This window comes from Diabrotica virgifera, chromosome 2 (genome assembly GCF_917563875.1).
Source record: "Diabrotica virgifera virgifera chromosome 2, PGI_DIABVI_V3a".
Lineage (NCBI taxonomy): Eukaryota > Metazoa > Arthropoda > Insecta > Coleoptera > Chrysomelidae > Diabrotica > Diabrotica virgifera.
The window spans coordinates 200,515,683-200,543,359 of record NC_065444.1 but is presented as its reverse complement, the minus strand read 5'-3'; the positions used below and the strand labels follow the sequence as shown (position 1 = coordinate 200,543,359).

The 27,677-nt window shown below is 35.0% G+C and overlaps 1 protein-coding gene across 1 annotated transcript; it reads left to right on the top strand.

Moving 5' to 3' along the window:
• Window positions 1-2,829: 2,829 nt before the first annotated feature.
• Window positions 2,830-27,586, top strand: LOC126880348 (60S ribosomal protein L10). The gene is made up of 4 exons (XM_050644153.1): window positions 2,830-2,960; window positions 3,094-3,122; window positions 3,182-3,487; window positions 27,206-27,586. Exons 2-4 carry the CDS (start codon window positions 3,100-3,102, stop codon window positions 27,531-27,533), a joined length of 657 nt encoding a protein of 218 aa, XP_050500110.1. The 5' UTR covers window positions 2,830-2,960; window positions 3,094-3,099; the 3' UTR covers window positions 27,534-27,586.
• Window positions 27,587-27,677: the final 91 nt, after the last annotated feature.

The window sequence follows — 27,677 nt, the reverse complement described above, 5'->3', positions numbered from 1 at the left end:
GTGCATTCGGTGACTTTCGTCTCGATAGGGATGCGTTCTCACGTACGTATCAGAGCGCTACTTTAGGTAATACGCATCGAGATACGGGAGTTCAACCATTAATGCGCAAGCGTATATGTCAAAAAGATGGGTTACGTTTACGTATTTGTGTGCACAAAAACTCCCTATTATTTTCTTCCGTCTCCAGTCCGTTTCTTACGTCTACGTCTACGCTACGTCAAACTATAAATCCAACTTGACAGTTATTTGATCAAACTTGACAGTTAGTGACACAAAGTGACAGTTAGTATGTATAGTTTGTGTCACTAGTCAAGTTTGACTGTCAAGTTTGATCAAATAACTGTCAATTATTTTTGATGGTAAAGGCCGCGTCTCACCATCAAATAATTTGATCAAACAGTTTGAGCAAACTCCGGAAGTACGTCAAGGTGACGTCACAAGTGCAGTTTTTTTGAAATTCTAAAAATCTGTGCTCTCACTATCAGTCTAGTTTGATCAAATTTTTTATATTGAGTTGTCTAACTTGTTTGTACTTTATTTAAAATTAAAATTTTTCATTATTATCCACAATGAACACTCAGGATGTGACGTCACTAACTGTCACTTTCAGTTTGCTCAAACCAGTTTGATCAAATTATTTGATGGTGGGACGCGGCCTTGAGACGGGGCCTTGAAAGTGTTCGTTAAACGGCAAGCACCTTGCACCACATATTCGAAATTTTTCGTGTATCGAATCACTGTGGGAAGAACAAATATATTCTAAACGAACAAAAAAGGTAGGTACATTAAGGCCGCGTCCCACCATCAAATAATTTGAGTAAACTGAAGGCCCCGTCTCACCATCAAATAATTGACAGTTATTTGATCAAACTTGACAGTTAGTGACACAAAGTGACAGTTAGTATGTATAGTTTGTGTCACTAGTCAAGTTTGACTGTCAAGTTTGATCAAATAACTGTCAATTATTTGATGGTGAGACGGGGCCTTCAAAGTGACAGTTAGTGACGTCACATCCTGAGTGTTCATTGTGGATAATAATGAAAAATTTTAATTTTAAATAAAGTACAAACAAGTTAGACAACTCAATACAAAAAATTTGATCAAACTAGACTGATAGTGAGAGCACAGATTTTTAGAATTAAAAAAAACTACAATTATGACGTCACTTTGACGTACTTCCGGAGTTTGCTCAAACTGTTTGATCAAATTATTTGATGGTGAGACGCGGCCTTAACGGTTAGTGTTAGTGATACAGAGCTGCTTATAAATTTAGTCGCTTTTGCCATTAAGTCTGGTGGAAGTTTATAATTAAATAACAGACAACAGAAAAAAGCCAAGAATGAGAAGATGGTGGATGGTGTCACTATAATCAAACCACTATTTAAGCTTTGTTTTGCTTTTTGCGAACGGGCTCTAAATGATGCCATTAATGATTCCTTTTTCTTTTTCAACTCGCTTATCGTGTACTTCTCACCGATCTTAACGTGTATTCGTTTTCATGCATCATAAACATCATTTCGATTTTTATGATTTAAAAGATTCGCATTCCATATTATAGGTTCATTTTCATATACGTACATCCAAAAATTGTAAAATACTTTCATTGGTCTACTCTATATTTACTATTTTCAGTATTTTTACAATCTGTAGCAATAATACAAAGTACTTTAATAAACAATTAAATAAATTAAATTAGATATAAACTTTAACACAACATTTAAAAACTTGCTTATGCTTGCACGAATATGTAATTGAGAATAAAAATATTCAAATAGCGAATATTTGTTTACTTTGAAGTGTTGAAAAGACCGACAACGTACGGGAACCATAGAGGTATATATTAACATAGAGGGAGCCTACCTTCCGCGCTTCCTGACGACAAGATCTCATGGACTGGTTTGCTGCATCTCTTTCTAACACATTGTATCGAAAATCTATGATGACATTCAGTGTGAATATAGGCACGGAAGAGGAGGACAACTGTAGCAGCTTTACTATGCGTAAGAGTGAAACAGCACTAATCCAAATAAAAAAGATGGTGTCGTCACTTCGCTCTGAATGACACTCTCTCTATGCTAATATATAACTCTATGTACGGGAACACGACAAATATTCGACAAGTACTAAAATTGGTCAATGTCAAATAGCAAGCAACCCCTCCACACTAAAGGCCGCGTCTCACCATCAAATAATTTGATCAAACAGATTGAGCAAACTTGACGTACTTGAGGAAGTACGTCAAAGTGACGTCACAATTGCAGTTTTTTTGAAATTCTAAAAATCTGTGCTCTCACTATCAAGGCCCCGTCTCACCATCAAATAATTGACAGTTATTTGATCAAACTTGACTAGTGACACAAACTATACATACTAACTGTCACTTTGTGTCACTAACTGTCAAGTTTGATCAAATAACTGTCAATTATTTGATGGTGAGACGGGGCCTTCAGTCTAGTTTGATCAAATTTTTTGTATTGAGTTGTCTAACTTGTTTGTACTTTATTTAAAATTAAAATTTTTCATTATTATCCACAATGAACACTCAGGATGTGACGTCGCTAACTGTCGCTTTTTGCTCAAACCCAGTTTGATCAAATTATTTGATGGTGAGACGCGGCCTTAATAGGCAAATAGCGAGCACTTGTTCAGTATTTGCCAAATACCTCATGTCTAGCGCCACCTTTACACAATCTGTGATTTACAGCTACAGAAAAGATGAATAATCCGCAAAAATTTATGCTTGATTCCCAAACAAAAATGTAACCAACAAGTAAAGAATCGATGTAAAAAATTAAATTTTTATTTTAGTTTATTGTCTTGAAAGGTTGCTTAAAAATTACAAATCTTGATCCATTTATAAGAAGAAATGTCACTGTCATTTGTCATTTTGGTATATTTATTTTAAAAGTTGGCGAAACTGTTCTTCATTATCCGTTCTAGGCCGTGTAAAATACGTGAAGGTTTGTTTCTTAATTTATTTTAACAATCTTACGTTTTTAGTTGTAGTGATATATTTTTATAAACTAAATACTGAATACGTAATAACGTATATGTGTTAGTTTTTTAATCTACATATTTATTTTCTATTTTCAGGCCAAAATGGGTAGACGACCTGCGAGGTGGTAAGTACAATAATGTTTCCTTTGACTACTAAATATTTTCATACATGATTTATTTTTAGCTACCGTTATTGTAAAAACAAACCCTACCCCAAAAGTCGTTTCTGCAGAGGTGTCCCAGATCCAAAAATCCGTATTTTCGATTTGGGTAAGAAGAAGGCTTCAGTAGAAGACTTTCCTCTATGTGTACATTTAGTTTCTGACGAATATGAACAGCTAAGTTCTGAAGCATTAGAAGCAGGACGTATCTGTTGTAACAAATATTTGGTAAAGAACTGTGGTAAAGATCAATTCCACATTCGTATGAGACTCCATCCTTTCCATGTTATCAGAATCAACAAGATGTTGTCATGTGCTGGAGCTGATCGGTAAGTTCTTTTTCGTTCATTCCACTATGTTAATGAAATTGGAACATTATTTTATCAACAAATATAGAGGCATTCGCATATAGGTGAATCTGCATTTGTATTGGTTGTTTAGAAAGGCATTAAAATAATGAAAGGATTAATTATTTATTTCAAAAAGGATTTATTGTGTGTAGTACTAAATTTGAGTATAAGAAACTTAGGAAGTATAGAAAGCATATTGTCAAAATAATTTCTTTTGTATTGAATAGCTCTTAAATTGCATGTTTACCTTGAATATTTATTTGTCAACTTAGGTACCAGTGTATGAGTCATCATCATGAGTTTGCATTTTTTAGAAATAATCTTAAAATTACAATAGTTTTAATTTATTTAATTTTAATTGATAAGTTTAAATATTTTTAATCAGGTATCTGTGTGTGACGCTCGAGTGTCACTTAAATCTTTTTAAGTTTCTTATCTAATTATTCCTGTGTAATATCAATAGCAGTTTAAATGGTTTATTAAATTATGTTCAAGGCATTGTATGTTTGTTTGTTTTCATATCTATGGAATAATTCCTGATTTGGTCTCATTATTAAAAAAAAAATGTCTTTAACCCTGTTGGTGGTCCAACGCAGATTTTCAAGATATCGTCCCTGCCATTTCCAACTATCGAATGTGAAAAGTGGTACTTTTCAGGAGAGCAAAATAACTCTTTTTTTTAGAGACTCCTAAATCAGCGCATTAACAAATGGGAAATTTTTTATATTTTTCGTATGTAATGTTTAATCCTTGTTAGATTTATAACAAATTTGAACTGCTTATCATTTTTTTCTTTCCAAAAAATCACATTCGTTACTTTGCTTTTTGTATTAATCAAAGATTTGATTCGGTCCGATGATTCAAAGTAGCAAATGTATAATAGCGAATAAATGTATAATCAAATAATAAAAATCCGTTAAAATTAAATCATAAACTGCCTCAACAATTTCTTGGAAGTGATACTGAAACAAAATTCACACAAATTGTAAACACACAAATTTTATTCTTCTCAGCAGTTTCGACAATTGAATAACTGTTGAATAAATTACAACACAAACTAATGAATGTGAAACATTCGACATTTAGCGTTGTACAAATATACCTTTAGTTACATTTATTTTTCAATTCAGTTTATTGATGTCAATATACAAAGTATTTACATAAATCAAAGTCTGTTAAAATGCGTCATTGAAATACATTGGCAAGCTAACACTTAATAAATAAAATCTATAAAATTTTATCACCTAGTCTAAATACTTAACACAAAGTTAGAATATTAGCATAAAAACACAAGAGCACACAGAACATTTAAGAGAGCTGTAGGACTATCACAACAGGGTAGCCCCGAGATATTCCTCCTGAGAATAGTAAGCACCCACCAAAAGAAGTTCTTTGATTTTTATTTTGTATGTATCTAAGGGCAGTTCTCGAATTATTAGGGGTAATTTATTAACGAAATGTATAGATAATACAAAACAAAGTCAGTTTGCAGTCAACCAAATGAAAAAATGTTCATAATCGATGGTTTAAACAGCATATTTCCTGCGCTCCTAATCAATAACGAGAATTTGCCACAAGATGTATCACATATAATGCGAGCGCAAGATGTCGAATCTGAAAAACCAGATTTTTCACATTCGATAGTTGGAAATGGTAGGGACGATATGTAGTGTTAAGATGAAGCAATGTGCACCATAATTCCTCAATTTTTGTTTCATCATCAATGAGCCTGATTTGTCCATTGTTGAACATATAGATCTTCTCCAGACATTTCCTTCTTCTTCTGTTCTGCACTTCTGCTGTCTAATTGGTCATAATTCTTTTGAAGTCATTGGTCCATTGTGTTGGGGGTCTTCTCCAGCTTCGCTTGTCTGCCAGTGGTCTCCATTCAAGCAATTTTTTGTCTACCTGCCATCTTTCATTCTCGCAACATGTCACACCCTACCTATTGAGAGCTCATACTCCCATTGCTGAGTGTATGAATAGCAAGTTTTTCAGATTGTTCAATCTGAACAATCATGATTTTGGGGTTACAAGGTATTAGAAAGACACAGACGATATGTTAGTACTGGTAGACTGCACTGGTTGAAAGCTTTCCTTTTTAAATGGATTGGGACATGTGTTAACATGTATCTCAGTTTTCCTAATGTAGCCGTATTCTTCAATTTTTGTTTTATACCAATTAATTGAGGGATTTAATAACATCTCTACTCCAAGAGATACATACACCCCACAACTTCATAAAACTGATCATCATGTCCACCCAAGACATGTGATAGATAGGATAGGTTTCATTCTGTAATTTAACACAAAACTTGCTATGGTTACTACAGTAGACTCCCTCTATAACAAGAACTGAAATGGCAGACTAATTACCTCATTAATATGCCGATCTCCTTATATCAGACAATAATAATATTGTGCATACATATGAATATGTAGTTTTCTGAATCATTAACTTCCTATAGTGAAGCCATTCCGAGCAATATAAGATGCTAAATATTGTTTGAATGGTGCTTTTGAAAAAGAGTGGATAAAGAGGAAAAAGTTGACAGGAGGTGGAGTTTACATCACTGGCCTCGATAAGCACACATATTTGAGGGATTTCTGTATACAGGCATCTGAGGTATTAATTTACAGCCATCACTGCGCCAAAAACAGGTGAAGACACATGTTCTTCGATCTCATTTTCCCTCTTTATAACCAAATACACCTCGTTATAGAGGGTTATAGTTTGATAGGAATTTCATGTGACACCTAATGTACCTCGTTATAGTACTGTACTACTAAGTTTTACCTAGATTGGCTAGTCAACAGACTTGCCAATCTTTATTCTTTTGAAGCTGATTGCTTTGTTGATGCTGACAAATTTTAAAATGATATTTTAAGAGAACAGACAAAATATATGAATGGGTGATTGGAAAAAGGAAAACATTCCAAAAGTATGGCGAATTAAAGTGAGATAGCCATTGTATGAATATTTGTATCTTCTATCCGCTGAGTGAAAAAACGATAAAATCGCCGGCCGCCTTTAGTAAAAACATTGTTGTTGAGCAGAAAAAGGATAATATTACTGGAATATTATCGTTTATCCACGCAATGTAAAAATGTGTCACTTAATATTATAACTATGGAGCAGCTGATTTTACTTATTTTGCACTTTCATCGAGTAAACATACAATGGCAAATTTCCTTATCAACACCATTATTACCCAAATGTATACCTCATTTTAACTACAATTATAACAAAGTACATTCCTCATTAATAACCCGGCTAAAACTTAACCATGGCCTTTTTCCAGAGCATCTACATAGGATTGGAATCTATGAAACTCCCTTCTGTCCGTGTAACTATGAGTCCATCGGGGATCTGAACCATGTATTCTTGGATTGTCTTAATCATAGGGATCAGACTCAAAACTTATATTTAGGTTTAATTAACCTTAACATTAGCCTTCCAGTTAGCATCAGCAATCTTTTATCTTATTCTGACAAATCTATATTTAATATCTTAATCAAGTTTATAAATGATTCTAAGATAAAAATTTAAACATATCTATAACAAAATTCTGTGGCAAAAAGACGCTTTGTCTAATGCCATCTCTCTCTCTCAACACACACACACAACACCAAAAAGTTAGATGTTTCCAAAATAATACATAGACCATAATATACCAGAGGACTACAGGTCTTTCTAAATTCAAATTCAAAATATCTTTTATTAAAAAAATTGTAAACAACACACTTATAGCAAATTGCCACAATTGAATAATAAGTGCCTAATATGCATACAAAATTACAATTACAACTACTATGAGTTAAAAGTTAAAATGTGTGATTTAAAAACTCATACACAGAATATGGTTCTAAATCCAATAAAATGCATTTTATTTCAGTTCTAAATATATTATTCTGTTGCAATTTAATTCTAACAGGTAATTTGTTTAAAAATTTTATACACAAATATGTAGGTCCTCTCTCTGTTGCGACTAGCCTATGTACTTATCCCTATTCTTGAACAAGAACAGTAAACACTCGTATACAGGGTGAGTGGGGAGGAATGTGCCAAACTTCAAGACTGTATAATATACGTAAAAATAATCAAAAATAACTCATATGTTGTTATTCGATTTTCATTTGTTTCCGAGATATGGGGTGTTAAAATTTTTCTTACAAACTGACGATTTATTTATTGCTTTAAAACCGGTTGAGGTGTGCAAATGAATTTGGTGGGTTTTAATACATAGTTGTTGTACATGTGTTGACATATAATTAAGAATTTTATATTTACCATTGGCGCGCATACTAATAATATAGTCTGTAATTTTTAAAGATAAAAATGGTACGCCACTGAAATATTTCAAATTAAAAATCTTTCTTGAATTCCTCGTTCAATTTTTGACAAAAAATCTATCTTCTCTTTTTTCATGCAAAAATAAAACATCTTAACGCTTACAAAGTTTTTGACGAAGTTTCTCTATGAATGTGTAGAAACTTATTCCGAATATGTTATAAGCGTAAGATATTTTATTTTTTGCATGAAAACGAAGCATCGTATGAACACACATGAAGATAGATTGTTTGTCAGAAATTGAACAGGGAATTCAAAAATAATTTTTAATTTGAAATACATCAGTGGCATACTATTTTTTTTTCTTTAAAAAATTTCAGACTATTACTCGTGCGCATATGGTGAATATAAAATTCTTAATTGTGTGTCAAAACATGCGCAACAACTATGTCTTAAAAACCACCAAATTTCATTTGCACACCTCAACCAGTTTTAGAGCAATAAATAAATCGTCAGTTTGCAAGAAAAAATTTAACACCCCATATCTCAGAAACAAATGAAAATCGAATAACAACATATGAGTTATTTTTGATTATTTTTACGTATATTATACCGTTTTGAAGTTTGGCACATTCCTCCCCACTCACCCTGTATATAAAGCCCTGTCACTGTTAATAATCCCAACTCCTTAAATTTTCCCCTATAGGTCCTTCGAGCTTTTATCTTGAGCGTTGTTCTTATTGCTCTCTTCTGAGCAATGAATACCATATCTGAGCACTGAGTAGATGTTTGCAAAATAAACTGTCTTAAGGTGTTGTAAATTTAAATACTTAGACATTACTCGTAATGAATAACATGCTGTGTTGATTCTTTTGCGAACAACACCCAGATGCTCTGACCAATTCAGATGTTGATCTATGTAAATACCCAAGAATTTTATATTTGTTGAAATCAAACACAGTTAGTCACACAGTTAGACAGTTAGTTAGACAAACACAGTTAGTCTTCTCGGTATTTAAAACCAATTTATTTTTTAAGAACCAATTCTGAGCTGTTTTTAAGTGATCTGAAGAAATACCCAGAAGATCCTCAAACGTTGATGCTATTGTTAATAAGTTTGCATCATCTGCAAAATTTACAAGGTGAGACTCATAGGCATAACCAGGGGGGTATTGGGGGATATAACCCCCCCCCCCATTGGGATGTACTTTGAGTTCTATACGCTTAACACCATACCCGCTACAGACCTTCCAGTAGTTGTAAGCCCCCTTAGGTCCATCCTGGTTACGCCATTGGTGAGAATCACTGCTCAGTATTTCGCTACCAAGATTGTTAATGTAGAAAACAAAAAGAAGTGGTCCCATGACACTGCCCTGCGCAATACCAAGTTGTAAATTTCCTTCTTCTGAAGAAAACTGTTGTCCTTCTCGAGTTATAATTTATTTATTTATTTATTTATACGGGCAAGCCCAATTCGGTAATACATTAATAAGATATTGATAATTACAGTGTTGAATATATAAGAATAAAATGAGAGAGTACAAAACATTTAAAAAGACATGACAAAGTAAAATAATTACAAAACATTAATTACTAACAAATAACAAGGTTATGACATTGCTAAATATTTAATTTGGTTAAATGGTTCTTAAAAACATCAACAGAGTTACCAAAAAGTAAAAGGTCACCTAGGGAGTTAGCAAGTCTTAGTGTTCTAGGAACAAAAGTAAAATATGAGTACAGTGGAACCCCGATAAGTCGGCCCCCGATAACCCGGAAGTCCGGCTAACTCGGACCGATTTTTATCAGACAAACATTACAACAATAAAAATGTATGTCCTTTATGCTGGATTTTCCAATTTCTTTTCAACATCTTTTTTTTTTTTTTTTTTGGAGGTCGTCTGACATATGTCTCCGATGGCACTGCAGCCTCATGGGCTTATTGTGCCAACCATCCTACCTTTTATGTCACCCAATCCACAAGCTTGGTTCCACGTACCAAATTGTACATCCCTAGCATGGGTTGGGTGGCATATTCTGCTGGACTTAATTTTGGTTGTCCATAAATAGCCTGCCTTTTGTGATCCAAAGCCTCACACTCGTACAGTACATGATGTGCTGTTTCAGTTCCCCTATTGCACAGTCTGCAGTTAAGGTTCCCTTCGTACAGCCCAATTCTATTCAGGTGTCCTTTTAGGGCACAGTGACCCGTGAGAAGACCTGTAATTATGCGGAGCTGACTCCTATGTAATTTTATTAGTTCCTCAGCTCTCCGTTTTGAGGGTTCCCTTATTAAGGGCCTCCCGTGTCGCTGACCAGGTACGTTCCCCCAGTATTCTTTGTGTTTGTTTTTGACCCATTCCCTGACTTGTCCCCTAATTATTGTTTTAGGTACTCCTAGAGCAGGTTCTGGGCCAAAATATAAAGTTGATGAACCGTTCCTTGCCAGCTCATCTGCTTTCTCATTACCGTCTATCCCGGTGTGTCCTGGCACCCAGAATAGAGTTACACTATTTCTTTCGGCCAGTTCTTCCAGTTCTTGCCGGCATTCCCATACCAGCCTTGACGTCACTTTCGGGCTCATTAGTGCCTTCAGTGATGCTTGGCTGTCTGTGAGTATATTGATCCGTCTATTTTCATAGGCCCTCAAGTTGTTCATTGCGACACACTGCAGAATTGCGTACATTTCCGCTTGAAACACAGTTGTGTATGTTCCTAGTGAGAAACTGAGTCCTACATTCTCTGTTTCACTAAAAATACCGGCTCCAGTGCCTTCATCGGTTTTTGATCCGTCTGTATACCAGATCGATCCTCTGATTTTGCTACTGATGCTGTTCCATTCCCTTCGGTCATTGATTTCTATTCCGAAGTTCCTATTAAATGTGTATTTTGGTACCATGTGGTCAGTGTATGTATCAGATATACTTACCCCACCATAGTTCCAAATCTGATTATGGCCAAGGTTCTCGTATTTATCCCTTGGTTTTCCTTGCAGCCTGTATGCTCCCATCCTCGCTTCCCCTTTGATAAATATATCAAGAGGGGGTAGGTCTAACAGGGTTTCCAGTGCCGCCGTCGGTGTTGTTTTTATTGCTCCCGTTATTCCCAAGCATGCAAGTCTTTGTATCCTGCTTATCTTGTTTATAGCGGTTCTTTGCTGCATCTTTGTCCACCATACCAAGGATGCATATGTTATCATGGGTCTCACTATCGTTGTATATGTCCAGTACGCCATTTTCGGACAGAGTCCCCATGTTTTTCCATGTGTGCGTCTGGTCAGCATTAATGTCGCCTCCGCTCTTTTAATTACTCTTTCAAGCTGTCGGTTCCAGGTAAGTTCTGGGTCCAGTATAACCCCTAGATACTTTACCTCTTTAGACAGCTCCAATTGTTCACCATTAAGGATCAGAGGCCCTAAGTCCTCCAGCTTCCTTCTTCTGGTGAACGCAATTGTGACTGTTTTGGAAGGACTGACTCTCAGCCCTTCTTCCTCAGTCCATTTGGTGACAATATTAAGGGCCTGTTGCATGCGTTCCCTTACTATGTTTTGGAATTTTCCCTGAACAAGGACTACCAAGTCGTCTGCATAGCCCAGGGTTTCATGGCCGTTCAATTCCAGGGACTCAAGCAAATCGTCCATGACAAGGTTCCATATTAGCGGGGACAGAACACCTCCCTGCGGACACCCTCGTCGGACCTGGGCGATAATGCTCTCCCCTAGAATGGACGTATATACGAGTCTCTGTTGTAGCATGTTGTCTATCCACTTGCAACAAATTTCATCGATCCCTTTTCTCCTCGATGCTCTTGAGATTGTTTCTAAGGATATGTTATTGAACGCTCCTTCTATGTCCAAAAAGGTCGCTAATAGTACCTCTTTGTGCTTGAGAGCATATTCAGCTTTTTCTACAAGCTGATGTAATGCTGTCTCTGTTGACATTCCTGCTCTATATGCATACTGGTTCTTATGTATCGGTCTGTTTTCCAATACGCCATCCCGTATATGCCTATCTAGCAGTTTTTCTAGCGTCTTAAGCAGAAAAGACATAAGACTTATTGGTCTCAGGGACTTTGCCCCATCCTGTCCAGTTTTTCCAGGTTTTGGTATAAAAGTTACTCTGATCATTCTCCATGCCTTTGGAATATATCCTAGAGCCAAACTGCTCCGAAGCACTGTACATATTCTATTTGCCAGAAGGTCGGATCCCTTCTGCAACAGTACTGGATAAATCCCATCTAATCCTGGCGATTTATAAGGTTCGAATGAGTGTAGTGCCCATTTTACTTTTTCCCCAGTTACTACTTTCTTTGCTGCCTGCCATTTCTCCTTGGATGCCCACAGAGGGGTATCTAGTTCTGATTTCTGGCAGTTCTCCAAAGTTAAGTCTGTAACTTGGGAACCGGGGAAGTGGACTTTCAGCAGTTCTCTAATAGTTCCTTCCCCTGTTTCTGTGTACTCTCCGTTTTCTGTTTGGAGAGTATATATCGGGCTCTGAGGTCCTTTTGAGAGAATCTTATGGAGTCTGGCGTATTCTGGAGTTCTTTCTATATCCTCACAGTACCTTCTCCATGATTCTCTTTTCTGCTTCCTCAGAGTTTTATTGTACTCAGTTAGGGCCTTTCTGTATTCATCCCAACTGATATTCTTGTTCATTGCGTTGTTGAATTTTTTACGAACTTTCCTTCTTAATTCTTTAAGTCCCTCATTCCACCAGGGCACTTTCCTGTTGGATTCCTTATTGATTGAAGGACAGTTGTCATTATACGCCGAGATGATTGTGTCTTGCAGCTGCTCCACAACCATTTCGAGGTCTGTTGTATTTCTTATCGTATCCTTAGTCTGTTTTAAACTATATTCCAGGTCTGCTTTATAAGCCTCCCAGTTAGTTTTCCTAGGGTTACGATAGGTTTCTAGGGTACATGTTTTTTCCCCTACTTCAAATTGTATGTGTCTGTGATCCGAGCAACTCGCATCATCAGACACACGCCAATTTGTAATTTTATTGCTAACGTAGTTGGTGGCTATCGTTATGTCTATGACCTCCTTTCGAGCCCTAGTCACAAAAGTCGGTTTATTACCTGAATTTATTATGTTCAGCTCGTTTTCCATGACAAATTCGAGTATAGATTCACCTCTTACATTCGTGTTCGTACTTCCCCACGTTGTATGATGTGCATTAGCATCACAGCCGATGATCAGCTGGGTTCTGGATCCCCTGCAGTCTCTTACCAGCTGCTCCACTTCCTTAGTTGGAGGAGAACCAGGTGCATCATATGGAAGGTACGCCGATGCGAGCGTAATCGCTCTTGACACCCTTCCCTTCCCCGGCCTTATCTTGACTGCCGTCAAGTCTCTAAAACAAAAATTTGTTAACGGCAGTATGTTAAATTTCTTTTTGATAATAATGCAGGTTCGAGGGACCTCGGAGGTTCTGTCATATATGAGTTCCCCTCCAACTCCCCCTAACCCCATAATATTTCCCCTGTTCACCCAGGGTTCCTGAATAAGGGCCACATCGAATTCCCTTTTTGCAGCCGTAAGGGCAGCCGAAGCAGCCTTACTGTGCTGCAAGTTAATTTGAAGGATTCTGATTCTCCCCCCCATCTTTTGCTCCAAGGACTCTAAAGATGACCATTCCGAGTCTGTAATAAGCTCGGAAACGGTTCCTCTCGAGGGCCCTGAAGGACACTTCGTCTATAGAGAAGGCCAGGAGTACTCCTTCCTTCTCTACTTTTTTGTTTAGAAGGAGCCACCCTCCCACTCTTAATTCTGGGTTCTGTTGCCCCAGTCGTGTTCGGATAACTCCCTCTTCTTGTGTCTGGCCTGGTATAAACACAAGAACTTTGGGTCTTTTGGGAAGATCTTTGGATTCGACAGCCGTCAAATCCGCGTTCTCCCACAAACGGCCCAGCCGTTCCACTGCACCTACCAGCCAGTTTTTGGTGTGTTCATTAGCGGGGGTAATCCATAAGACGCCTCCGCTAAAGGTAGTTCTGGCGAACTGCAGTGGATTACTGCTCCCCGAAGGAGCTTCATCCATTGCATCCGCAATCCTACTCTGGATCAGGTCAGCTTGAGCCTGATCCAGTGTTACCTCCGGATGTCGTCGATCTATGATCGCCATCCTGAGTCTTTGTGCGGCCTCTGTATAAGAGTCAGCAGGTCTGGGAGCCTGCTTCGTCTTTTTGGAGACCTGGGGTGGTGTAGCAGAGTACTCTCGGGGTCTCTTCTTACTTTCTTTATCGGGTCCTTTGTCTGTCCCGATAGCAGGTCTAGAAGAGCCCTCTTTCCTCTGCATCCTTTTCCGTGGTCGTTGTTCCCACGTCCCTTCTGCCATTTTTCTTTCCTTTGTCTGTTTCCTCTTCTGAGCCCCAGACAAACGTTTTTTGTCTGACAGGTCCATTCTTTCAGCCCCTGTCGTGATTGTATCAGCGGTTCCTTGAGTTCCCGCTGATGCTTCACTGTCGTGTTCTATTGTGTCCACGACAGTGCTTGAGCTGGAGGACTCGTCCGAGTCCGAGATCACTCTAGCCTCTTTTTTTTTATTTTGTTTTTGTTGGTCCATGTTTTATCCCACGAGTAGCTAGGGAAGTTTTGGTCACCTGTGCCAGAGCCCCGCATTAACACAGGAAGGCTAATAAAACCAGGGATTCGCCCATTTCCCGGAGTTCGCATAATAGCGGCTTAGCAACCCCTAAGTCCCGTAGGAGCATCCTCTACTACGCCAAACCTTCGGCTTATGCTGTTCCACCTTAGCTTGAGGGGATTTTTATTGTGGTTACCTTCCACTTGGCCGGCCGGTTAAGGCAAGCCCCCACACCTGGCAAACATTTCCTCAACAACCACCCGTCTGCCAGGCACGGTATGATAGCAGTCATTCACTCTCTCATGGAAGGGCTCATGTGTCGCACGATTTGGGCTGATACCAGGTCCTTCCTCCCGCGACACACGGGTCCTCGTCATTCATCCTCTCAAAGCACAGGTCAGCTGCCTCCCCTAAACTGTGCTACCACATGATCCGCGGTGCCTATTCTGTGGAAGCCCACATTATTTAGCAATCTTACCAGCGAGTGTGCGAGGAGCGTCATGCTCTCCGACAAGTCCGGAACTTCATGTCGCACCTCCCCCTCTCACTGGCTCACCCTATCAGCCATTGGGACGCGCCAGATGGGTCGTGGTCAACCCCCCGTGGGTTTGCAATCCGCAGGAGGAGGGAACTAGTCCCAACTACCGCAGACTACAATCCCCGGCTGGTTTCAACATCTTAAAATATTTTCTTTTATCTTTCCTTATAAACATATTGTTCGAATACTATAATATCTTATATTTTTCAGGGTAATTTTATTTATCATAATAAACTTTCTTCGTAAAAATTTGTCGCTTTAGCGAATTCCTATGTAGTTCATTCGTTTCAATTTTCAATGTCAAACACATTATACAATGAGAGATAATGCGTATTTGTGTAATTTGATACATAATATTTTTTATTTATTTATTAACGGGATAAACCCAATACATACAAAATACAATAAAGCAGAGCTTTTGTCATAATAATGAAAATATAAAATTTAGATACATGTAAAACTACAACTATAAAACACAAACATAAAAAATAAAAAAGAATATAAATTATTTGTAAATGATGAAAACAACTGAATTAACTATAACAGTTAAATCTATTTAATTTTTTAAATTCAAAATTCAAGACGCCCGAGTTCTTGTTTAATAGAGGAAACTGAAGAACCAAACAGATCTATTACATGACTAAACTTGTTTCCATACAGGGCCAATCTACTAATTGGTGCATATTGACCATAATTTGTAGCATGTCGTTGTTCCCTGAATATTTGTGGATTTCGTGTCAATCTAGCAGGTATATTAAAGTATACAAGACTTATCAATTCTTCGGAGTTAATAACACCAGAGATAATTTTGCGAAGACAACAAATATCCAACATGACTCTTCTGCGTTCAAGAGTTTGTAAATTTAATCTCTTTAATATATTATCATAAGTATAATTTCTAACTGTTAAACCCATCTTAAAAGCTGCGAAACGTAAAAATTTGTTTTGAACCTTTTCAATATTTAGGATTTGATATGCATAACTAGGTGACCAGATAATAGAACCATATTCAATAATTGATCTCACGATACTGCAATATAAGATTTTTATTGTGTGAATTGACAAATCTTTTGATGAACGCAATACAAAACCCAACATCTTAAATGCTTTCGAAACAGTATGGTCAATGTGAGAGTAAAATGTTAATTTACAATCAAATATTATACCCAAATCCCGAATTTCGTTCACACGTGTGACAGGAGTATTATTAATAAAATATTGATGGTGAATAGGCGAATGGGATCTAGCAAAAGTTATTAAAAAGCATTTATTAATATTAAGTTCCATATCATTTCTACCACACCACTCATAAAAATCATTTACTTGTGACTGAAGCTGAAAAATGTTATCCTCATTATTGACAGTCTTATATATTTTAACATCATCAGCAAACATTAAAAAGTTAACTTCCTTAAAAATAGAGTGAACATCATTCAAGAACAGATTAAATAGAAGGGGGCCACAGTGGGAACCTTGCGGTACTCCAGATGTAGCTGTAAAAGAATTAGAAAGAAAACATCCTATTTTTACACTTAAACTTCGATTAGTCAGGTAACTTTGCATCCAATCAAAGAGACTTCTAGAAACACCGTATGCTGTAAGTTTTGCAAGTAAGATATTATGATTGACCTTATCGAATGCTTTAGAAAAATCAGTATAGATGGAATCTACTTGTAATTTGTTCTCCAAAGCAATAACAATGTCATTCTGATAAAGAAGTAAATTAGTTACTGTAGATTTACCCTGTACAAAACCGTGTTGTTCATTCACCAGAATACTGCCGAATTCACAAGTAAGCTGCTTAGTAACTAAATAATCTAATAATTTTGGAATTGCTGATATAGTACAAACTGCTCTGTAGTTTTCCACATTTGACTTTGAACCAGATTTAAATATAGGTTTTACGTAACTTCGTTTCCAGCAATCAGGGAAAACTCCTTCTTGCAAAGATTTATTAAATAGTATACACAATGGCTTAGATATAGTACAAACACATTGTTTTAATAGATAGTTAGGAATGCCATCAGGGCCAAAATTTAGTTTAGGAGCCAAATTGTGAATACTCTCAAAAATAGTATTTATGTTAAAAGAGCATGAACTTATGTTACCAGCATTTTCAAATTGATATTGTGGGGGGGTAGTATTATGGTCAGTGAACACTGTAGAAAAAAATTTGGCAAATAAATTCACAGCTTCCTCCCCAGAACTACTTTGATCATCTCCTAAATATAAATGGCAAGGTACATCATAATTTTTTTTGCGACTGTTTATATATTTCCAAAAAGTGCCTGGGTCATTATTAATTCTAAATTCAGAATCTCTAACATATAAATTATAACAATCTTTACTCAGTGTACTACATTCAGATCGTAAGTTATGAAAAATAATAAAATCATCATAATTGTTGAACATCTTATACTTTTTATGATATTTTTTCTTTTCTATTATTAGTCGTTTTAACTCCGGGCTAAACCAAATTGGAAATGTACTTGTCTTACATACTTTTTTAGGAACATAAGAATTTATTGCATGATTGACAATATCGTAAAATTTAGACACAGCGTCTTCAATATTCAAAGCCTTATTTATAAATTATTTATAAATATACCTTAGTAAAAATGACTGGCATGGCAGACAACGCTCATTCTCGTGTTATCGAAACCAACAGGCATCTGTAGTATCCTTTATTTACTTGAAACTGTCTAGCATTGTTTAGAAACGACTATTAAAAAATTATTTTTCAAACAATGGTCTTAGTCTTCACTCTTATTAAATAACATAAGTTCCTTCTCGTTGCGAGACGGTATTGTGTGTGTAGTAAAGTCGCATTGTTCATTCTGCGTAAATATATTCAGATTTTGTGTTTGCGTTGGCAATAAAACTTAAAATGTTGTTTTTGTTTCAAAATGATAACAAAAGACAGTTTGGACAATCGGTGCAAAGCTAAGAAAGCTAAAAATGAGACTCTCGACGACGCTTTGTATGTGTGGAACGTGAACGTGGTTTACAAGTGTCTGTGTGCCAATTATAACGGAGTGTATCTGTAAGCATACCATATTTTAATCATTTTTACCATTTTCTCCGGCTAACCCGAATTTTCGATAACCCGGATCGGCCGCGGTCCCGATTAATCCGAGTTAACGGGGTTCCACTGTAATTATATCTATGAAAAGAAATATGAAAGGTTTGAATTTGTCTTGTTGATCGTGGTGGAACAAACAACAATATTTTAGCAAGGAGTTCAGGGCAGTAATATATGCCATTGATAATATTAAACAATACTGTAAGATCTTTACGCTTCCTACGGACATCCAGAGAAGAGATATTCAAAAATCGTTCCATATCTGTATAATTATAATTGATGTGTTTTTTGAACCCAATATATCTAAGAAAATTATGTTGAACACTATCAAGTTTGTTCTTGAGGTGTAAATAATGTGGGGACCAAACTGGAGAACAGTAGTCAAGGTGCGTCCTGACTAAAGACACGTTTGTGAAATCACGAGTTGTCCTTTTAACAAAGCCAAGCATTTTCATGGATCTTTGAGTAATATTGTTGATGTGATGGTTAAAGCTCAGAGAGGAATCAAGAACAACACCTAAATCTTTAATTGAGTCTACCGTATCCAATAATTGATCATTTATGGTATAATTAAATACTGATAAATGATGATTCTGACAAAACCGGATAATGTGACACTTGTTGACATTCAAATCCATCCCATTATCAAGACACCAGTTGGCTAAATTATCTAAATCTGATTGCAATGATATTGCATCATCTTGATTATTAATGATTTGATAACATTTAAGATCATCAGCGAATAAGAGAGCAGAAGTGTTAGAGAAGCAGGTGACGATGTCGTTAATATACAGGTTAAACAAAAGTGGACCCAAATGAGAGCCCTGAAATGAAATTGAAATTCTTTATTGAAATAGAAATCCTACTAACAATATTTAAATATGAATTTGCTTAATTAAATGTAACATACAATATACAATACATGCAATATTATACAACACATACAGATTTATTAAAAATTATTATTTTTTTTCTTTTTTTTTTCTAGGTAAAATATATGTCTTCAGTAATTTTTTAAAAATTTGAACTGTCAGTGCATTCTTAACACTGGGGGGAAGATGGTTAAATTCATTCATACATTTGTAAAACAGGGATGTCATTGTGCTATGTTTATTAGGTTTTTGAATATCAAAATCTTCAATATTTCTCATGGTATATGAATGAACTTGACCCCTCAATGTAACATATTCATTAAAATATGCAGGCAGCATTCCTTTTTTTAATTTAAAAATGAAAACCATAGTAAGGTAGTAAAGCCTTTGTTGAACTGAAAACCAACCTAAAGTAGAGTACATCATCTCAATTGGCGTGTAGCGATTGCATCGAAGAATTGTTCTCATACCTCTGATATACAAAATTTGCAATGATTGAATTGATCCTTTATCACCCAAATATAAAGCACTTGAACAGTAGTCAAAATGGGGCTGAATTATACTTCTAAATACAGTGATCCTTGAAAATAATGATAGATCTTTGCTAATTCTATTAAAGAAAAATAATTTTTTAGATATTTTCTTGCAAATATATTGAAAATGAGGTTTCAGAGAGAGTGTGTTATCCAGTATAAATCCAAGATATTTAATTTCATTGACCCATTTGATGCATTCATTATTAACTTTTAGTTTCAAATTTTCCATACTTATATTATTTAATTTATATCGGCTAGAGACTATCATTGACTTTGTTTTACTCGCATTAAGTTTTAACTTGTTAGCATCCAAAAATATCTCAATTCTTTTTAACAAACACTGCATCCTTCTAACAACCTCCACAATATCATCACCACTGCATACAATTAATGTGTCATCTGCAAAAAGACTAATAAATTCCAGACCCTCAACATAATTTACATCATTGATGAAAATAATAAATAATAATGCTCCAAGTACACTGCCTTGTGGTACACCAAAACAATTAGGTAGTTCTGTTGATTTACTTTGGCCTAACCGCACATAATGAGTTCTTTTTGTGAGATATTCGTTAAACCATTTTATAACACTTTGTTTAAAACCGTAGTACCTCAATTTTTTAATTAACAAATCTATGTCTATAGTTTCAAAAGCTCTTCTAAAGTCTAAGAATACAGCTACTACAAATTTATTGTTATCAATAAGTAGTTTCCACTTCGAGATGGTAAGTTGTATTGCTGTTTCACATGAGTGACCCTTTCGAAACCCAGACTGACTGCCGAGAAAAAGATTATTTTTACTAGGTAAAAGATGAGGTATTTACTAGATGAGGTACACCAGAGGTTACTAGAAAAGTATTGGAGTAATGATGATTAACCCTAACCTGCTGTGTTCTATTTGTTAGGTAACTGCCCAACCACTTCAACACAGAACCTTCTATGCCATATAATTTGAGCTTATGTAACAAAAGATCATGGTTCACCCTATCAAAAGCCTTGGAGAAGTCAGTATACACTGAATCAATCTGCAACCCCCTCTCCAAAGCTTCAGACAAGGTATCAACATAAAGCAACAAACTAAGTTCTGCTGATTTACCACAAGAAAATCCGAACTGTTGAGAATTTAGTATCCAAGAGCAGTCATAATTAAGGTAATCAGTAACAATACTCTCAAATACCTTGGGAATTGTGCCGAGAATAGAAATAGGACGATAATTCGTTATGTCAGCTTTATTACCTGCTTTGTAAATTGGAGTGACATAGGATAGTTTCCAAAAGTCAGGAAATTCCCCCAACTGAAGGGATTTATTAAAAATATGATAAAGCGACCGAGACAGAATAAAAGAGAATCATTTAAGAAAAATGGGAGAAATACCATCTGGCCCAGGTCCCTTATTGACATTAAGAGTTGAAAGTTTTTCGTATATTTTTGAAATTGGTATATAGACCAGGGCGCATCTGTAAAAATATTAGTACATTTGGACGTTGAGAGGTGACTCAAATTTTTTTGCAGAAATTGCTTGAAAATAAATCAAATAATAATATTTGAGTTATCCTTCCTCTCAAAAAGGTCCGGAACATTGTTTAAATAATCAAAATGTCAAAAAATTAAGGAAAAATTCGATTTTTTTCTTTGTTTTTTAATTATAACTTTAAAAGTATTCATTTCCGAGAAAAGCTGTACTGACATAAAAGTTGCGTAATTAAATTTCCTACAATATAGAATTGGTTAAAAATTTAAAAAATAGTCACCCTTGTTGCAAAATAGCAATAATTGTGAAAAAAACATAGAAAAACAAGTATTCGTATTTTACACGTTTTTCAACCATTTATTCTACACTTAGGACCTTCACTTTTCACCCTGAAAAACTTTATGATACAGTAAAACAATACAATAAATTTCATTAAGATCGGTTCAATAGATTTTGCAAAATAAATTTTGCAATCCAGCTTTCGTAAAAAAAATTCTTTTTTCAAAATGTTACAGGACTGAAAATAAAGCAGATGCAAGTTGAAAATTTTTTTGCATATAGAAGTGTACTGTACCTTTCATTCGCAATTTTGCAAAATTAAAATCGATTAACACCACGGCGTCAGGAATTTTTTTAAATAAACATTCATTATTGGTGCTACGCGCAGGACAGCGGATAGTTTGCTCTGATTGGGCATTCCAATGACCTTTGATATTGATTGATACATTTTAATTTTTATTACATCTCGATATAAATAAATAAATTTGTTTATTGCAAAATAAAAACACATACTCTATCCTTTGAAATAACACTTTTATTAGCAAAAACTTTCTTTGTTCATATATTTTAACTTAAATAATAAAAGTTTATTATTTTTAAACATATGCAATTGTTTAAACAATATTTCACAAACAATAATAAAATTAGTTTGATTTCTGTGGAATTAAAATATTAAAATACAACAAAATATAGAGTAAGAAAATAATATATTAGATAAAGATTGGAATAAATTTTGGTGGAAATCAACTTGTGTGAATCGAACACCGCTGTCCTGCGCGTAGCACCAAAAATTATTGTTTATTTCAAAAATTTTCTGACGCCGTGGTAATTAATCGATTTTAATTTTGAAAATTGCAAATGGAAGGTACAGTACACTTCTATAAGCAAAAAAATTTTTAACTTGCTATCTGCTTTATTTTCAATCCTGTAACATTTTGAAAAAATGAATTTTTTTTGCGAAAGCTGGATTGCAAAATCTATTAAACCGATCTTAAAGAAATTTACAGTATTGTTTTACTGTATCATAAAGTTTTTTTGGGTGAAATATGAAGGTCCTAAGTGTATCATAAATGGTTGAAAAACGTAAAATGCGAATACTTGTTTTTGTATGGTTTTTTTCGCAGTTATTGCTATTTTGCAACTAGGGTGACTATTTTTTAAATTTTCAACCAATTTTATATTATAGGAAATTTAAATACGAAACTTTTATGTTAGTACAACTTTTCTCGGAAATGAATACTTTTAAAGTTATAATCAAAAAACGAAGAAAAAAATCGAATTTTTCCTTCATTTTTTGACATTTTGATTATTTAAACAATGTTCCGGGCCTTTTTGAGAGGGAGGATAACTCAAATATTATTATTTGATTTATTTTCAAGCAATTTCTGCAAAAAAATTTGAGTCACCTCTCAACTTCCATCTCAAAACAGATCCGCCCTGGACTAATAATATAGGAAGATACACAGACCTTAGACTGTATTAAATTGTCATTATGCTTAAGAGTTTTATTACTAAAAACTGAAGAGAAATAGCTAGCAAATAAATTTGCAATATCGTTGCCATTAGAGGCTAGTGTATTGTTGAGTGACATTGAGACAGGCATACTATTATTTTCTTTCTTACTGTTTACAAATTTCCAAAAATTTTTTGGATTAGCTTGGATCGAAATCTCAGTTGAATGTATATAATTAGCATAACAATTTTTTGATAAAATTTTGCACTGAGCTCTAAGTTGACTAAAACCTGCATAATTCTCAGGAGACCTGTTACTCTTGTAAATTAAATGGGCAGTCTTTTTGTCACGTATTAATTGTGTAAGTTCACTAGAATACCAACCAGGAAATTTCTTTGTACAAACTTTTTTCAATGGAACATACATATTAAGCACACAGTAAAGAATGTCATAGAAAGTACCTATCATCTCGGAAAGTTCTTTATCACTTATAAGACTGTCCCAATCAATTGCTTCTAAGTATTGATAAATGCAAGGAAGATTAGCTTTATGAAAATCATAGTAGTATTCACCATCACCTGCAGTAGTGTTTTGATCAAAGTGTAGCTGTAAGATAGTTTCAAGTGGAGGACGATATAAGTCTGGAGGAATCAATATATCAACTGCCGAGGTTATCACAAGCTCTTCTGATGAGAGAACAAGGTCTAGAATAGCGCCTCTAGAATTGACAATGTTATTTGATTGGAATAGATTATGAAGAGCACACATATTTGAGATAACACCAATCGCCTCCGTTTCTGCAAACGATGTATTAGGTTTAGCAGTTGCCGATGAGCAAAAGTCTTCAAGTTCCCAATCAGCTGATGGCTTTGGAAGTTTAAAATTTGAATATTGTTCACCTATACTAATAAGCTGATCGAAGTGCACTTGGTACTTGTTAGGTGTAGACTTTGGTGGAATATACAATGCTCCCAAGATAAACTTACCACACAAGTGAACAAAAAGTTGCTCAATGGAGGAATCTGACGGAATAATTTTTACGGAAAATTTCTTCTTAGTGGCTATTAAAACTCCTCCTCCTCTTACAAATTTGCTAGATTCAGGTGTACGATCTTGTCTGAAAATGTTGTAATTTGTCAATCCAAGTTCAGCATCATTGAAATCGGCAGTAAGCCAAGTTCCTGTAAAAATGATTACATCGTAGACACAGTTTGACACATTAATACTTAAATCAGTTAATTTGGTACGGAGTCCTCTAACGTTGTGGTAATAAAGAGATAGCTTGCCCAGGTTTAGTGGTTTTTTTGGTTCCTTTGGACAATTTTTGGTACGTTATTGATATATTTAATTATTAGATCTTGTTCACCTGCATCTTGACGGGCTAGTAGTTCAGTCTTGATGGTGTCAAACAGTTTCCGTTGAGTAGGTGTTTGGTCAAGAGATATGAAGATATTTTTCTCTCGACTAACCTTTATCTTGTTTTTAATTATCAAATGAACATCCTCATTTGAAGATAATATTAATTTGAGTGGTCGATGTCCATTTTTGTTTTTCTTGCCAAAACGTACCATTTTCATACCATCAAATTTAACAGAATCATCAGCAGTAGATAGAATATTTTTCACTTGTTCAATGTCTTCAGGAGTATTGTTTGGTTCAGGAAGATTAAATATGAGTAAATTGTTTGATCTCTTTTGACGTTCGTGTAATTCATATGTTACTTCCTCCATCGAAAAGGATGCTTTTTCCTTGAGTTTAGAGATGTCCCTTTTTAAAGTAGTGATTTCCTTTTTAAGGCTTTCCATTTCACGTAAAATCTTCAGTACACTTTTAAAAGAAGAGCGACATTCATTGCAGAAATAGATAAGAGTTCTTTTCTGTAGTATAACTGCATAATAACATTTTGCCGTCTGTCAGTGAGGTAATCTCTTATACAGTCCCGAGCAGGGCCATGAATTCCATATCTTTCTAGTTTGTCGATCGAGCATGATGATCTATGCTGTCAAACGCTTTTAATAAGTCCAGGAACATTCCCAAGAAAATCTCCCGTTCTCCCATCCATTCAAAATCTTATCCACGAATTCATATGTAGCTGTTTCAATAGACCTTCCCTTGAGATAACCATGTTGTGACTCAGCAATTAAGTGGTCATTATTGAAAAACGTTATAAGTCTTGTGCACATTGCTATTTCGAAAATTTTTGAAAATGTCGGTAGTAAACTGATGGATCTATAATTTTCCAATTTGGTTTTATCTCCCTTTTTATGTAAAGGTTTCACTAGGGCTAACTTTAGTTGGTTAGGGAAAATACCATACTTAACCCGCGAGTAGTCGCGCAGTGAGATAGAATCTCAATTTTTATCCTTTTTCGCGATAACTTGATGAAAAATTTTGCAATTTTGAAAAAATTTCGTAAGTGCCTCGAGGAAGGGTGTAGTAGAAGGTGGACGGTATTGCCAGTTTTTGTAGTCTACATATAATTGGTTTGGGAAATTTTTAAACTGGCCGTTAGGACAGGTGGCCGATGTTGGCAGGGGGCCGTTAATACAGGTTTTTTAATAAAATTGTTATTTATTTAATAAAAATTAAAATTGTTATTTAATAAAATATATATTTTCAATATAAAAAGTAGATAAAAATAGTACAAAATTAAAATTTGTTTCAAATTCGTATTTTGAGATAGAATCTCACACGTGACTATCAACGTTACAGAAGTGAGCGCGACTACTCCCGGGTTAAAAGAGTTATTAATAATGACACAATGGTTCTGCAATCTCTTCTGCACAATGTTTCAACAGATTCGCTGAGATCCCATCATAAGAATTTCAGAAATAGTTAATGGTATAAGAAAAAAAGATTTGTTGTTATATGGAATACTGCATGAAAAAGTGGCTTGAGGTTGAGTTTTTATTAAATTAGGACCTGCATGAAGTACAAATTTGTTAAAGTTATTACAGATATCCTCAGGCTTACCACTAATATTCGAAGTTTGATCGACATTCTGTAACGGTACCATTAATTTCCCTAACAATCTGCCACACTAACACATTTTGATTTGCTTTCACTGTTATTTATACGTTCTTCATAATGAGCACTTCTTGTATTGCTCAGGAGACGATTGTATTCCTGCTTCTTTATTTTGTAAGCCTCACTCTAGACCAGAGGTTCCCAACTAGTATGTCGCGGCACACTGGTGTGCCTTAAAGTCCCTATAGGTGTGCCGCGAAATTTTAATGTCTTTTTTACTAATATTTTCTTTTTTAATCCCTCATGATAATAACTTTTACCGACTATTTTTCATTGAATAAATCTTGTGTTCCGCACTTGTCTGCTGTTTCAATAGTTCAACACTCGACCAACAGAATGCGGTAATAGCAGTATCGTATGCAGATGTGCGTTAGTTCAACATATTACCGCTTGTTTTCTTAATTTTCCTAGTTTCCTAGTAATTATGTTTTAAATTATATTTTTAAAGAAAGTAACGTAATAAAATCATATAACAATACATTATGATTATACTCATTATATAAATTATTTACCAAGTGTGCCGTGGCTGAATGAGTTTTTAAGTTAGTGTGCCTCAAGCTAAAAAATATTGGGAATCTCTGCTATAGACCATGTCAGACCTACTAAGCACTAGAAGGATGTCTAGCTCATTCTTACATGCAGCAACCTGCTGATTAGGTTTTAGTATTTTTTTCCGTAATTCCTTTTAACAAGAAAAAATGTTTATTTGACAAATAAATTTTGTTTTTCGCTTTAATTCAATGTTAAATCTACCACCCACCTGCTTCTTTGTAGCTTGAACATTTAATGTAAGCAAAAAACAATATTTATTTGTTAAATAAACATTTTTTCCTATTTTCTGAGAGCAGTAAAATGTATTTTGAATTAAATAAATTACATACATTCTTCTTTTTGTCTTAATTCATTTTATTAAAAAATTATTTTGGACACCGTATATAAATAATTATGTTAATGTTTATATTATTGACTAGAGAATATAGCCTTTCTATTGAGCCATCACACTACCCATATTCTCATTTAAAAAAATCATTAATTATATCATCTCGCCCAGATGGATGACGTCATTAGTATAGTTAGAGTATTTATATACCCCATTCCACGAATATACGACCCTCTTGGATTATCACGACAACGAATATTTTACTGTGCAAAATATGAAGAACAAAAGTAATTTGCAAATTATATTGTTGTTTATTGGCGTAATTATTAGAGCAAAATACTTTTGTACTTCTTATGTTGCACACTAAAATATTCGTTATCGTGATAATCAAAAACAGTCGTATATTCGTGGAATACACAATAGCAAATTTCTAATAATGTATTGATATTATCACAAGGTTAATAGCAAAACTTGTGATAAGATCGACCCTCGCGATGCCAGAGTGTACCACGTGACCTATAAGTGTAGTTAACGCTCTCAGCAGATACTTTCACATTTTTCCTATACATTTACATAATAGGTATATACTATGTTCATACTTTCTAAATTTAAATTGTTAAATTTTATTGTTACTTCAAAAGTTGTAATTGAATTAAAAATATTTTTCCTCTTATTTTTAGACTCCAGACTGGAATGAGAGGAGCTTTCGGCAAGCCCCAAGGTACAGTTGCTCGTGTCCGCATTGGTCAACCTATTATGAGTGTACGCTCTAGTGATCGTTTCAAGGCTGCAGTTATTGAGGCTCTCCGTCGTGCCAAGTTCAAGTTCCCAGGTCGTCAAAAGATCTATGTATCAAAGAAATGGGGATTCACCAAGTATGAACGTGAACAATATGAAAACTTAAAACAACAAGGTAGATTAGCTCCTGATGGTTGCAATGTTCAATACAGGCCAGAGCACGGACCTTTGGCAGCATGGAAGAAGGTTCAGGATGATATCTATGCTTAAGTTTATTTTTTCACATAAATTTATTTGAAATAAATTTATCAATTTATCTTTTAGTTTTTGTTTTGTTTTATTCCCACAAATTTATAATTAAAACTCAAAATATAAATTTTCTAAACCTTCATAATTAGTACTGTCGCCAGGGGA

What these genes read in the sequence shown, in the direction of transcription:
- LOC126880348 (XM_050644153.1), top strand. Translation starts at nt 3,100, where the DNA reads ATGGGTAGACGACCTGCGAGGTG. An exon ending in GGTAGACGACCTGCGAGGTG is followed by an intron (nt 3,123 to 3,181) that starts GTAAGTACAATA and finishes ATTTATTTTTAG; the next exon opens with CTACCGTTATTGTAAAAACA. An exon ending in TCATGTGCTGGAGCTGATCG is followed by an intron (nt 3,488 to 27,205) that starts GTAAGTTCTTTT and finishes TCTTATTTTTAG; the next exon opens with ACTCCAGACTGGAATGAGAG.